At 31.5% G+C, this 16,007-nt stretch overlaps 1 protein-coding gene across 1 annotated transcript in view; it reads left to right on the forward strand.

Moving 5' to 3' along the window:
• fng (Fringe glycosyltransferase) overlaps positions 1–15,672 on the forward strand; it is a 172,597-nt gene extending 156,925 nt beyond the window's left edge. Inside the window, exons 5-7 of the mRNA XM_088241899.1 lie at positions 7,598–7,668; positions 11,766–11,943; positions 15,219–15,672. Of these exons, the coding sequence (XP_088098025.1) occupies positions 7,598–7,668; positions 11,766–11,943; positions 15,219–15,273 (304 nt within the window). The 3' untranslated portion in view covers positions 15,274–15,672. The remainder of the gene's footprint in view (positions 1–7,597; positions 7,669–11,765; positions 11,944–15,218) is intronic.
• The last annotated feature ends 335 nt before the right edge of the window (positions 15,673–16,007 follow it).

Here is a 16,007-nt window from a genome sequence, read left to right on the forward strand (position 1 = left end):
CAGTATGTAAAATTTAATTTACAAACCATTCTTTACATTTCCTCAAAGGCAAAAAGTATCGGTCACCAAGCATTAGGCTAGTGAACACGCGTGAGTTAGGTATTTTATACGATTCTCAAAAACACGCCTTTCGTGGGATGTATTAACAATACCTCGAACGACGCCATATCCATCCGACTCTATTTTTTTTTTAAATTTCAGACAGATTTTTTTAACACAAGTTTGCTTTCGAAAGAAAACGTAATTGCTATTTGGTTCACACCATTTAAATTTATCTAAAAATCGCGCACGACAAAATCAATCAATAAAGAGTGTTTAAGTAAATGGTAGAACAAATACACATATCTGTATCTGTTTTTCGGCCTCGTGGTGTAATGGTCAGCGCGTTTGCCTACCATGCGAGAGGTCTCGGGATCGATTCCCGACATGGTTGAGATGAAATATTTATTTAAAAGGGTGTTTTTACAATAAAATAATAAAATATTTCATAGCCCCTTAGACTGGCACCTGATGCGTTAGACTGATCATCTTACCTTCATGTTACACAGTTGATCAATATACGCTGCGATTGGTGTACCAATGCAGTGCTTTATGCAACATTAGGTGCGAAAAGGGAATAATGATGATATTTTTATATTTATAATGTTCTTTATATGATTAGACTTTCAATTGGAAATCATCACATTTTTTTTGACACTTCAAAATTACTAAGGGTCTATAAAATACAGTCGAGTACAATTTTTTTTTTTTATACTTATTAGTAAAATAAAAAATATTTATAATTTTAGATTCCCGCGAAAACGGTTCATTGCATTGGACACGCCCCTAATACGTCACGATTCTGTTAAATTTAAAACTTTGTTTGTGATGGTTTAAATTTAAATAGAACATCGTCACGAATCTTTACTTCACAACTTTCAAGGCCAACGTAAACCCTTTTACAAATATTTATTATAATATAGATATGAATTTTTTTTGATAACTAGTCGATGACAAGTCACAAGCTCTGTAATCACCTAAACCTTGACATTTCCTTCTCGAAAAGGTTCTCCGTTTTAAAGAAAAATATCTGTCAAATACGACTTTTTTTTCTTCTTATTTAATTCTAGGCCTGAAGGGGTTTAGGGTGTATATTGTGCGTATTACATTTTCTCCTTTTCAATCTTGTTATACAATCTGGTCTTACTGAGACTAATCTTAGTAAGCCAACACGTGGGCGCACACGGGTCATGCGACAGGGTACTGGAGGGATAGTAGGGGGTAGTGGATAGGGGTAGGTTTGGAAAAGGTTAGTGTAACAATCTCGATTCATAACTGTTGCCTGCCTACCTTACTTCTTAAATAAAATATCACGGTGTTAAATGTTTCAGTGTAAAAAATGACTTTGTCCCAAGAAAAGCAGTGCCTAGGTAATTTCAACCTTAATTTCTTTATTCTAATCATCATTAACCTATCCGCACCCAGTGATGCATAGGGCACTGCATTGGTAAACCAAATTTCATGTAGTTCGATCATCTGTTACTAGAAGGAAAGGTGATCAGTCTTAAAGGCCCTTAACATGTTTTTTTAAAAAAGTAATATCCCGCTAAGCCTCTATTTTGCGGCTTGTCAGCAGCTAGGATAGAGGATTTGGAAGAAAGTAATGAAAAATGCACCACAACACCCAGACCAATTGAAGAAAAAAATCTTTCTTGGATTTTTTTCTTGCAACTGGCGGGAATCGAACCCGCGGCGCCAGTTTCACAGTCGGCCGTCTAACCAAGCTACGCCACGGCGCCTGCCATTTGTGCATTTACGATATGAAAATTCGGCTGCAGTTCACACGTGAGCGCTGTGAAAATAAATACCCGACGGCGTTTATAACGACCGAGTTCATGAAAAATACAATTTTTTTAATGAATTTAAAAAATGATTTTGTTCTGCCTCCATTATTGGCAGAAAAATCGTGGAGAAGCGACACGTTCACGCCGAGCACATCGCCATTATCACAAGGTCCTCTCCGTGCGTGTTACCACGAGAACAATGCGGGCGGTACGGTGGTGGGAGTAATCATTGTTCCACGGAGATAGCCTGCCCATCTATCTCGGTGACGATGTCTCGGGACAATTTTCGTCCCACAAATTGCTAACATGTGGACAATGGTCGAGCTTGGGGACAAAACAATATTGTATTATCCACATGTAAATGGCTTATTAGGCTTTAGGTGCTAGTACTGGGACAATAAAATACTGCATTTATAAAAACCTCTGAAACCAATATTTTACGTTCGCTCAGGAATCGAACCAAGGCCTACAATAACGAACGCGTCAACCACTAAACAATAAGGTGGACTTATCGCCACTCGTTTTCCTTATTCTGAATTTTAACCCGATAGCCACCATCGAGTCGAAAATACGAGTCCAGGATTCTGGGCCATTTTGACTCACAGAACTGTATTCTTCACCCGCCTGGACCCCGATAAAATAAATAATGTAAAGTGTTTTTTCACTGGATTTTGCAAAAATATGACCACGTTTTAATGTCGCCTTAAATTTGCTAACAGCTCGATGATTTCCTTGAGAAATTATTTGTTTCTGTATTGGACAGATACGATAGTATTATACTTCCAGTTCTCCAGTTTCCTGTTCTCATTTCCAGATGGGTTCATTTCTTGAAATATATCGTAATTCTTCAATTACGTGGGTATTTGTTTTCCTTTAACTCAAGAGCGATTTGTTCAACATACATATTTTATCAACCCCTGACGTAATCTGCTACTAACCAATGATTAATCGACTCCAGAAAACTGCCCTGAATCATCAAAAAATAATATATTAACCATCATTTTTAAAAACCAAAATTTTTGTTAAGCAAACAACTTAAATAAAAACTATTTACACGATAAAAAATATCTAGTTTAACAAAACTTCAATAACTTTAGGAAAGTTCTTCGATTGGAAATAAAATACGTATCAATATGAAATAATAAGAAGATGTCTAAGTAAATCATTTTTATCTTCTATACTTTCAAACTTCAGCCTTTATCGAATAATATTGAAAATCTCTTTTTTTAAGGGTATGTACAAATTCTACACGATTCTTCTTCTCTACATCCGCTCCTAAGTGGAGCATGCGAATATCACCAGACGCCTCCAGGAGACCCAATCGCCACGTTGACCCCGCGTCCCTTAGTTCCGCCGAATAAAGCCGAAAGATCGTCATCGACACATCCAGGGCCGCGGCGGCGGGAGCCTGCAGGTGTAAAGAAGAACTCGGGTTTAGTTTCTCCTGAGGCCTGCGCAGCTTTTCTTTGAAGACTCCCATTACAGTGTGAAAGCGCTAATCAAACAAATAATTAAATGGAAGGGTTCCCGAATAAAATGATATTGATAATAAAACAAAACAAGTTCTTTAGGAAAATATTTTAATTTAACCACTTATATTAAAATACCTAGTTAATGAACATGAAAAAAAAAATCAGACATTTTTCAAAATAACATAGTGGCGTACGTTTACATTATTTTTTAAATGGCTATGCACCCAACAACGCAATTCGGTAATTGAATTTTATTTTCGGAATAAAAATATTGTAAAAATAGATCAGCATATTTTTGTATATTCTAGTATGTTAATTCAGCCCTTCAGGAAATTGGATACAAAAAATGTTTTCTTGCGCGCGGTAAAAAAGGAAGCATTAAATTGTACGACAAAGTTTCTTGAAAATGTACGAAAAAAATAACCAACTTTTTTTTTACAAAAATGCACTACTTTGAATGACGTCACTAGTTCATATGAACCACAGATATAGTGTATTATATATTCAGTGATATGAACCAACCAATAATATGAGAACTTTGAAGGATACCCGTTTTGCTTTCTGTAAACGAACCAATCGGAAGAACTGACAAAGAAGAACAGTGGAGTTGTTTCAGAATTACACAACTTTAAAAAATCATAGCGCTGAAAATACGATATATAAAAATAAAATAATCAAATTTTTGGCTTAGTTTATTAATCTACTAACAAATAAAAAAAGAGACTTCCGCATTCTTATTTGCTAAAATGGTGTTATTTAGAACTCGTGTAAAATGGCCCAAAAAATTCAAGTAATTCGGTAAATCATAAGAACGGAAACATTTTTTTGTAATTGAAAAAAAAACTTATGTTTAATTTAATACACATTCAGGATATGTACCCCGCAAACTAAATTATTTTAAAAGTTTATTTTTATCATTTATGTGGAAATCAACATAAAAAAACTGCAGCTGCTATATTGGTGTAAAAAAGATTTTGATCTGTCGTTTTTCTGTGACGTATTAGTTCTATGAACTCTGCAGGTGCTAAGATTCCCCGGTTAGGGTTGACACAAAATTTAAATACAATAAATCGCGAAAAAAAGGGTTGAACAATTTCAGAACTGTAAGATATTGTTTTATCTTTTTAGGCAATTAAATACCAGTAAATGTATTAGTATAATTTTATATTTATTTACTAAATATATGAAAATTATTGATATTTTTTTTATATCTCATCCTTATTTGAATTATTACGATATTACTCTATTAAATGGCGTGGTTTAGAGAGGTAGGATATAAAATATATATTTTTTTTTAAATGACATGATATTACTGAAAATTTTTTTATTTTCAAACTGAAATTTATTGGACATAAAATTGAATTTTAACAATGTTATACTTTTTGATAATGAAAAACAGATAGTTAGGTAATTTAAGAAAGTGTAAATATTAATTACTAAATACTAATTGAAATATAAGTCAACTTAAGAAATACATTTTAAAAATGTTTTAAGTATAAATATTATAAATGCCCTTTTTAAACAATAAAACGAATATTTTAACCACATTTGATATTCCTTGTTTATACAAGTATCAGTAGATAAGGTATTTAATAATATCTCTTTTATTCTATTTATTTTATTTTCTTACATTGAAAAGCCAACATATATTGATAAATTTGTAAGATACAATTATACTATAAGTACATATCAAAAAGTACAATTAGAGGCTTCCACATAATATTGTTATTGTACATGTTGTCACATAAAAATCATACAAAACATAAAATAATTAATCATAAACAACTTATAATATTACTTAAAATGTAGATGTAGTACATATTATTAAAAACATACCTACTTTTGAATATTTGTCACACAGTTGCACATTATAATATATAATACAACAATAGTTGATCATAAAGTGTACATTTATTATGTGCCTACATACAAAACTGCACATAAACGGCATATTATAGACGTGGATTCAAGACGCAACATCATAAATTGTTTTTTTTTTGAGATTTCGTTTTCAAAGGAAGTTAAAGATATTTTATTTATTTATTTTATTAACATAAATGGCAAATCTGCCTTTTACAAATATTTATATAACTAACATATTTGGCATAATATATGTATTAAAAAAAAAAAACATAAATTTCCGTATACCCAAGATTTATAAAAAAAATTAACCCAAAAATTATACAGCACATTCAGTAGAAAGTTTAAATAATAAAACATTCTACAGTAATACAACAAGAAAATCATATAAGTACTGTTTCATACAGCTGGGCAAAGTGAACAAAAAACTGCATATATTATGATATGTTGTATATATTATGATTATTAAATATATGTTATTAAAATCAATACAATTTTATTAATGATTACACATATTGCAAGTTCTATTTACAAATTAATTTTGAAAAGATTTAGTAGAACTGTTAGAAATTTTGAATAGGGATAGGTTTCTGGTTTGCGTTACTGGGACTCTAAAATTAATAAGTGATAGAATCTTAGGGCAATCAATCATGTTATTTAAAGTTTTATACAAAAAAAAATGGCGTCAGCCATGTTCTTGCGAGTTTGGAGTTTAGGTAAGTTTGTGGATTCATCTGGACCTGTATTCAGAGTCAACCGTTTAAAATTGCAACACAATACAAATAAAATATTTTTTAATCTGGACTCTTGGTCATTTTGTTGAGCCCTGTTTTAAAAGCGCTTCCTTTTTTGTGATCGACGAATTCCGCCGCGCGCCCGTTTAGATGCCTGTATACCGCGGGCGGTCTTAAGGTTTTGGGGTGTGACCAGGCATTGTTAGGTAGGTAGTTTACGAAGTATCTACCAAATAAGTAGAACTACCTTACCACCAGATAGTACCTACTCACATCAAAATGGGTATATCTTTCACATTAGTGAAACTATGTTTAAGAGGCAAATACTCTTGCTATTAGAAAGTATTATACCTTAATAATGTCGAATCATTACTCAAGGGTTCTTGATTTGATATAAAGTTCCAATTTAACGTCTGAAATCCTTTGTTATTTGTTATGTTACTTTGTGAATAAAATAATTTGAATTTGAATTCGAATATTATTGTAATAAAATAAATAGAACAACTTTGTTTTTAACCACTAATTTTTATTTTTCACCGACCGGTTTCAAAGCAAACAAGCTTCTTTGTTAAGGTTTACGTAACTAATGAATTGATTCCTTTTTATTTTATTTCTATCATGTTCACTAAATACTACACGTGGACCCAATAAATCAAGTGGTTTTTTCTTACATGGGTGGTAATTTGATATCCTTATTTTCGAAGTAAGCCAGGAGAGGACTAAAAGAAATATTGTTAATTTGGTTATTAATTATTGTTTTCTTATTATGAATAGCTTTTTTAATTTCTAAGTTGTTCTATTTATTTTATTATAATGAATAACCACAAAGTTAGTGCTTCAAATATAAACTTTATGTATAGAATATTATTGCTTATTTTTAACTGCAAATAGGTTTTAGATTTTCAACCGTCCATCGCTCTATAGACCCAGGATTCTATTTGTAAATGATTATTTATTAATATATTAAAATAAAATAAAATCACTTTGTTTTTTATGTCAATTTGTTCAATTAGTTTAATTTGTTCAATTTTTTCAATTTTTAAAATATTTTTATGATTTAAATTTATGTCAACAGAGAGGGAAAACATTTTTGAGAAGAGAATATGGAAGTCTACGCATTTACAAGACTTATGACCTGTCATCGGCTGGTTCACAAAAGTCAACAGATATATTGATTTATTATTTATGTAAAACATTTTTTTATCTCTCATTGAACACATTTTGTTATTTTCTTAGGTAAACCTTTTCTTTTATTTCTTTCTTATTTTTTACAGCCTAGCTTGGAACGGGGTATGTACCCTTGTTAGCTGGGCAAAGTGAACATGGAATTGTATTTTGATAAAGAGTGTGAATAAATAAATAAATAAATAAATGTAATATAGCAAGAGTATTTAAAATTGTTTTTTGTCCTAAAAGTTAAGCTTCCATATGATTTTTTTTTACTTATATTAAGAATCATTACAAACTTTATATTTCAATGTCACTTTAATCTTTTGTTTATTATTTCAGTGCTTTAACCTTTTCCAAAAGTCTGGCTCGCTTAAATATTCCCCTCCCTCATTACAAAGGATACCTTGTCTACCCTTGAAAGTCGATTTTGAATTTAAATTTTAACCCTTGAATTTAAATTGTAAATTTTATGCCACTTTGCCGAGTATTTTTATCTTAAAAATTTGTTTTTATTTATTTTCATTTTCTTTTATTTCAGCGGAGGGAAGTTCATCAGTATCGGAGACAAAATTAGGCTTCCTGATGACGTCACGATGGGCTACATAATTGGTGAGACAAATTATAATTGAATATTCTCTGAAAAACAATTACAATAAAGTTATCATTATCACCCCCTTTCCAAACCTGGTGGTGTATAGGGCACTGCATTGGTAATCTAAATTTATCTTTTTTTTATCTTACTGTATTAATACTTGTCTCTATGGCATACACTACGATTGGTCTGACACACGTTTTATGTATCCGAATCTTGCTTCCAATCCGCATGTGTTTATACGCATACGAAATTTATTGGGCATCTAGGTGTTTTACTAACTGAAATGGATATGTTCTTATCATAACTGCTACTATGGCTGCATCGTCTGCGTGGCATAAGATCTTAACGACCTTATCTCACTTAGTTCTAGATTTACCACTTCCGCCATTCTTGAAAGCTTTATTATATATTTATTTTGTTTGTATAAGCAAAGTTATTTAGTTAATATATTGTTGTGTTATATTTAGTTATGAAGGAGCTTAACTTGCTTCGTTTCTTTGTTGTTCTTAATATGTGTTTTTTCTTTAATGTTATTCATATAATATTATTCAAGTCCTGAATTAAGTCGTAGTAACTTCTGGGAATATAATTTATGTGTAATGTACTTGGTAAAATACTTTGTTTTGTTTGATTTATAAATAAATAAACAATTATAAAACATTGCAGCGTAGTTAGATCATCTGTTACATGAAGGTGAGGTGTTCAGTGATCAGTCTTACGCTTCAGGTGTCAGACCAGAAACAATAAATTATCGCAGTTAAAAAAATCTTCAAATTAAATATTTCACGTCCACCGAGAATCGAACGAGGACCTCAAGAATGGTAGGCAAACGCGTCAATTACTACAAAACGAGGCGGAATTATCTAAAAAATGTATACGTAGGTACCATTACACATTATTTGCTGTTAACGGTTTTAAAAATTGCACCTAAGTGAATGTTTGTTTTTATGAGTAACTTATGTAATGTAAAGTTTTATTCCATTTTATAGACCTGTTTGTCGCTAAAATAATCTGGCAAAGAGGGTCAATGCTTTCCTAATAAGTCACTCTTTCAGTTTATCCACCCCTACCCCAACTTAAGGGATGATAATATAAATCAATAGGTCTGATCTTCTAGTGAAGTTTGCGTTTCGCATTTCGAAGCTGAATTTGCTGATTTTATTTTATTGCTGAAATGGCCACCATGAATGATAATAATTTCGGTTACCATCAATTTTAGGAATGCGCTATTTTACTCTAAAAAATACCGTGAAAAAATACCGTAAAATGTTCAAAAGTCTATCTATATTCTCCTTTGTATGAGTATCAAGAAAATAAATGTATACTTTGTGTTTGGGCGGATAAAGGATACAGTTCTGTGTCTGAAATAAAACCAGAATCCTGGACGAATGTTTTTGGCTCGATGACTCCTCTCGGGCAAAAATCCTGAAAAAGGAAATCTTCGCCTCGATGTGAAGCGGTGGGAGCGTTTGCTTATCCACGCTTGAGGTTCTGGGTTTGATTCCTGTGTTGGTAAGCATTAAATAATGGTCATAAGGTGTTTTAACACCGTAATATTTTAATGTCCCTGGACTGGCAGCTGAAGCGTAAGACTGATCATCTTACCGTCATGTAACACATATATAGTTGGATAATTTATATAGCGCCATTTTTGTGAAAATCACCTCAAGGGCGCTGTACAATTAATAAATATCCCAGTACGTCTTGCAGCTACAGAGCGCATGGACGGTTGGGATTCTAGTTCCTCGATTCCAATTATGATCAATAAAAAATTATAACATATAAGAGCTAGATTACAGGACGTCTTGCAGCTACAGAGCGCATAGACAGTTAGAAATTTAGCCCCCATTTACACATTTTAAAAATTGACAAATAAATTTAGTGTATTAATGATACAAAAAAAAAAAAAAATATGAATAATAAAATGGAGTAAGATTACAACACGTCTTGCAGCTACTAAGCGCATAGACGATTGAATTTCTACACCCAATTTATAAAAAATTAGGTATTTTAAAGTTGGTATATGAAAGATAGATAACCAATCATCGTGCAGCTACAAAGCGCATGGACGAGTGGAATTCTAGCAAAGTTAGAATGATACCAATAAATTTACAAAAAATAGAGCATAGTAGTAAGTTTTGTCAAGTGTTTATGCCAAGAAGTAAGCAATAAAAAACTAAATAAATAAAGCACTGTATCAATTCCATGGTTAACAAAGGGAGATAGATGTCCGAAGAGAATCTTTTGTAGACAGTAGGTAGATACCGTCACCATGTGGTCCACTGGCTGCTGGAGAATTTCTGGAAACGCACGTGTGTAGACTGGGGGATTATGCCTATTGTTCCAACGACTTGGTGTCCATTTTGGTCCGTATTATTTCATTTTATGAGACGCAACATTCCTGTTCAATTCACTTTTTTACATAAATATTTTTTTGTATAAGTTAGTTATAGAAGTTTGATTTATCATTTTGTATGTTATTAGAAGGCAGATATTTGAAATATTATATATTTATCAATAAATGTCAGTTCACTTTTAATAGCACTGTTGTAATTTATTAATTATGGGTGTAGTGTTCCAAATGGCAAAATTTAGGTACTTTCGCGTCAAAAGCTGATGGATTCTTAAAGGGTTTTAATGATTCACATAAAAATTTATGATTTAAAGGCTACAGGCGCACTATTTTTTTAAAGTTTCTATTGTTCATTATTTGTCACATATTTTGTTAAGAATAAAGTATAAAACAATGCTATTAAATAAATAGTGTTTTTTTTCCACTGTTTGTCTAAAACATGACTACACTACTACACACTAACGACTCATAAACATAAACTCATTGTTTTCTAACATATAACAACTTATTTTTAAATTTATTATAAGATTATAAGCTACGTTTGGAGAGGAACTATATTTCACGCCCAGCCCGAACGGTGGCTGAGTGGATACATTTTCAATGCAGTACTCTATGCACCGTTGGGTGCAGATGATTATTTACGGTATTTTTAATAACATAAAGCTGATTAATTCCAAAAAGTGTCATATCTCAAAATATGACTTTTTACCTTTTTGCTTATTTTCTTATTATAATCGATCTATGGAACTGAGCCATCGATATAGCCTTCGATTTGTTTACCCTTACGCTGATTCTTGAAGAGACAATACTCGACAGTCGTAGGTTCCGGTTATTGCTTTTTTTCCTGAATTCCGGCCGAATAACGCCTAAACTCAGAAATACGACCACTCTGGATGGTACACTCTATTAGTTTTTGATTTACGATCTCCCCTTAAAGTTCCTGACTCGTTGCAAGTGAAGTTTATAAATCACTATCAAATATTTACGCTCAAAATTCACATTTCCACTTTTTACTGCCGGCACGATGTAATATTTAGACGGCTAAATTGTTTTAGAGAGGAATGATCGTAATGGATGAAGTTATATAACTGTAGAAAAAAAAAAAACTTAATTAAATATTTATTATATAAATAAAACACGAGTGATACTTTAATCCACAAATTTGGAATATCCAGTGACCGGTTTCATCGCTTTCGCGACATCTTCGAGACTGGTATCTTTAGTAAAGAGTTAAATGTATTTATACAAAACAGAGGTAAAGATAGATAATTCAAAGTTAAATGTAAGTAAATTAAATAAAGTTATTTTTATCTTCAGGATCATTATAAAAAATAAAAAATAAATAAATACTTAAACTCATTAAAATAGCATTATATCAACTCATTAGTTAACCCAAAGAACATTTTTTATATATGCTAGCAACACTTTCTCTAGGGGGTAGAGAAAGTGTTGCTAGCATATAATTTACGTACTAATTACGAGCTAGCAACGCTTTCCTTACCCCCTAGAGAGCATTCAGAAGTGTACTGTAGGATGTGAAAAATTATTTTCAAATTAAAAATACGTTTTTTAATTTTAACAATTGCATATTTTTTCAAACATTTTAGAAATGTTCGGACATGTATTTAAATGTAGGTAATGTAATAATATAAATTCTATCATCCTTTAAAGGTCGGTGCGTCCGTTACTCACGTCTGTTGTTGTTAGTTCTTTGTTTGTATTTTACGATTCCTAATATAACTTTTTGTTTGTCCCCAGAACATCTACTTGGGCAGCCGCTGACGGTGGTGGATCAGTTCCATTCTCATCTGGAACCCATGAAGTTCCTGCGGAGAGATCGTCTCCATGACCAGGTGTCATTTTCCTTCTCCAAGAACAAGGATGAGTGGAATGTCGTCAGCGTGGATGGCTTCGAACTCAACCACGATCCTAACAGGTAATATATATAATTTTTTTTACTTTGCGTTACTCTTCCTTTTAAAAAAAGATTGTTGGAAAAAGTGGATGACGAAATAATGATTAATTAGAAGAGGTGTATAAGGTGGCAGTGAATAGTCACGTAGGAAAAAACTCACCAAGAACACGATTGAATGTAGTACTAGTATTTTGTTTCAACGTGATAGAGTAAACATAATGGGATTGCGTATTCCTTAAAAGTTATTTATTGCAAATCAACCAATAAATCAATTTAATTTTGGTACTCAATGGAGGATGTGACATCCAAAAAATTGCCTATAAGCTTCTTGGTCAGAACTTAGTAAAGTCTGGTTTGAAAGATTTCGGTGTCCAAAGTATTTTTGGGATTTCGCAATAAGACGATTTAAGAGTAAACGCCGAAGCAGAAAAAATTGATGAATAGGTATGTGAACATAGTTCTTATGTCACTATCTCGCAGAAGCCTCCCCGAAATTGTAAGAAAAAAACAACTGCACATCGAACTGATTATGCCTAAGTTTTATTATTTTTTTTAAAAGAAATATTTGCGTTCTTCTGATTTACTCAAATATTACAATTTTAGGGTAATTTTTAACGAGTTATACATAACTCACTATTGGCAAATAGGAATAAAGTTAGGAAGAGTGGAATTCGAACTAAGGACCTTTGAGCACTAGCCACAGGACCACAACCAAGTCAAATCGACAAAACGGGGATTTCGTTGTCCCGTTTTCCGCACCCCAAAACTGAACCGATTTTCGTGGTTTTTTTAAGAAATTAATTTTCTGTACTGGTATTTTTAATATTTTTCAAAATTATTTACTATTTTTTTATACCGTTAATTATATAGTAACGTCCGAAGACGCCAGATAAAACTGGACGCTTTCATAGGTTTTTGGATAATCTTAGCTCCCATATTAAACCATTTATCAAAAAATCAAAACGATAGCAACATATCAAAAATAAATATCTATACTGTGTAAAAAAAATACTGCTCTAGTGCCCATAATCCAGGGAGAAAATACAAGAATACGTTTACATGACGAAAAGTCAGACCGCATTTCCTCTTAAAGAAGTAAGGTAATTCTCTTCGCACATGCACTGTCAAGGCTTGAGGTCTGCAAGTGACTCCTGAGGTCAACTTGACCTACCTAATTAAAATCTGGTGGAAAAATTAAGGTTTACAATGAAGGTGCAAAAAAAAATTGTTTGCTAAATTTTTACATATCTCTAATTATTTTTGTAAATACACCTGTTTATTTGAACCTACTGCTATAATGTTATGACTAATACAAAGAGATAAATCTTGAACAAAATGTTGGTCTCTTTAAATCAATTAATCATCTTAGGGATTTTCAATGTGTCTACAATTTAATATAAAATAATAACTCTTCTTGTACAGAACATTATCTCTCCATACCGTTGAAAAATACACAGCAAGCATTTCATGTTATTGAAATTATATCTATCATTATTTATTCTTATAAAAACATGTTTGTAATCTATATAGACACCGAGCTTCTATAAATCATTAAACGGTTGAATCAATAATCCTTTATACACAATACCCAATATTAATTTGTCTTATTTTTTAAGACTTACACAAACATTAAAATATTTCGGGGAATCGTAAAATAGATCCCATGTCCTCATATTTTAACTTCACAGCGTGATCCTAACTCAACAGTCTTTATACTCGGGCTATTGGAGCTCCAGACGAGACGATATAAGTTCTGTGTTATCATACAAACGTGTGTAATTTATAGTTTATCAAAGTAGATAAAAATATCAACGCTATCTATATCGTAATCGTTCAGGTATATAACGTGTCACAATTTGAAAGTGATGAAAATATTCTGAATTTTGTCATAATATATTTATTTATTTATAATATTGCTAATGTTCTTCTCCTCTCTTTGGTTGATAATATAGTACTTAAAGTAAAAAATCAATACCATTAAAAAAAAAAAAAAAAACCTAATTAGATTAAATAAAAGAGGGTGACATGATTTGATATTTTTGATACTGGCGCAATATAAAACATGTTTTTTTAAACTTTAATTTATTTATATACTACTTGAAATATTTTTTAAATAAACAGAGTTTTTATCTTTCTTACTAGGGAAACCTGGTCTAAGGAAGACTGTAAGTAGTCATAAAATTTTCAAAATATGTTACTTTTATTGCTTGTATGATGTAAAAGATGAGGATTTTTCAATTATACAGTATTTTCAGTGCATCCAAACGTTTATAGACAAAAGAAATTCTTAAGTGAATTTATCAATATGCATGGATATTTTTTTTTCCATTCTGAAATTAATAGTTTTCCCATCTTTTTGAGATGTGTGATTCTCGTACGTAAACAGTAATATTCTGGATATAGTTAATCTCCAATTATCTGGATTAATGAGTGCCAGACGTTCTCGGGATACGCATAAATCCGGATAATGAAAACATTAACCATTAAGTTAAAGAAATGTTTTGACCGAAAAGGCCAAATTTATTGTAAGATGACTATTTATGATCATTTTATACAATAATTTTCACTTTGTTACTCATTTTGGCCTAATGGTGTAATCGACGCGTTTGTCTACCATGCAAGAGGTGTCAGGTTTGATTCCCGGCATGGTTGATACGAAATATTTATTTAAAATTATGTTTTCACACTAGAATATTTCTTAGGCCCTGGACTGGTACTAAGAGCGTAAGATCTCATCACCTTACCTTCATGTAACAAAAATGATTAAGGTACGCTGCGATTGGTGTACCAATGCAGTGCTCTATGCACCATTAGGTGCGGAAATGGAATGATGATGATGTTACTCATTAACAACACAACGTTAGGCCTATAATCAAGAGTATTTTTATTATAGCATCTTATTTTTTTTGTTTCTGTTAACGATCCGGATATTCGGCAATCCAGATGAATGGAGTGCGGATAAATGGAGTTCTACTGTACCTGAAATATATGTTCATGTCAAACTCTAGGGGTGCACAATGTAAACCATTCATTCAATTAAAATTTAATAAGTTGTACCCAACATTTAATCATTTTTACAAAATGATCAATATTTTCAAGTGTTTATAGTAACGAGAATATTTTGCGAAACGGACGCTTAATTTGTTCCCTGTCACTGAAAGTAATGTGACAAAAAAACAGAGAAACCAACCAACGACCTTTTGTGGCATACAATTTATTTTCTTTTAGATGGAGACAGCAAAATGTTATTTGAAAACTCAATTTGACTTAATTAATTTTGTGTATTTTTCTTTCAGATTTCTCTCACTTCATTGCTTCCTTTTCCCTTACTTCAGCTTCTGCCCAAGATAGGACTGAAGACTTCGAAATTATTTTTAAGTGCAATGGACACGTAATCAGAATAGAAAATCTCCTGAGCTTCCATAAGTGTCTGAATACGAGGGCTTCCAACATTCAAGATGAAACATTTTAAAAATCGTTTAAATAAACATATACGTATACTAAAAATAAAACCGAAAAAGTATCAGCATAACGTGTTCTACAAGCAAAATGGTTTGAGTGATTTTTCCAATGGTTGCTAAAATTTTAGTTAATAACTGTAAAAAGTTGTATAAAATGTAAATAAATCAAAAATATTTATCAGCTTTGTAAAACAAGTATTTATATTAACTAAAAAAATATGTACTGAACATAAGTCACGTAAGTTTATATCTTTCTTAATAAGTCATTGTTTTATGTAAAAAAACAAAAGAGTCGTTTGAGTTATTCAAAACATTTTATAGTACTTTAGTTTAAAAAGAAGCCATGCCTTATTCGCATATTTTATATATAAAACATTATACTCAAATGTGTTATTTTGTTCAAAAAACCATCTGAAAAAATATATCTTACTGAATTGTTGTAAAAAATCAAAATAAACGACATATATTTATTGTTCTAAACCATTAAAGTTAATAAAAAAACATGATTTTAGTAACCAATGTTTTAAAATATTAGTATATACCGATTTCGAGACGTATCCTTCTCTTCGTCAGGACACTCACTACACCAACATGCAAATACTAAAATAAACTTTCACCTTTGCC

The sequence above is a fragment of the Micrasema longulum genome, unplaced genomic scaffold (genome assembly GCF_059751315.1).
Source record: "Micrasema longulum isolate JH-2025_06_02 unplaced genomic scaffold, ASM5975131v1 h1tg000133l, whole genome shotgun sequence".
Lineage (NCBI taxonomy): Eukaryota > Metazoa > Arthropoda > Insecta > Trichoptera > Brachycentridae > Micrasema > Micrasema longulum.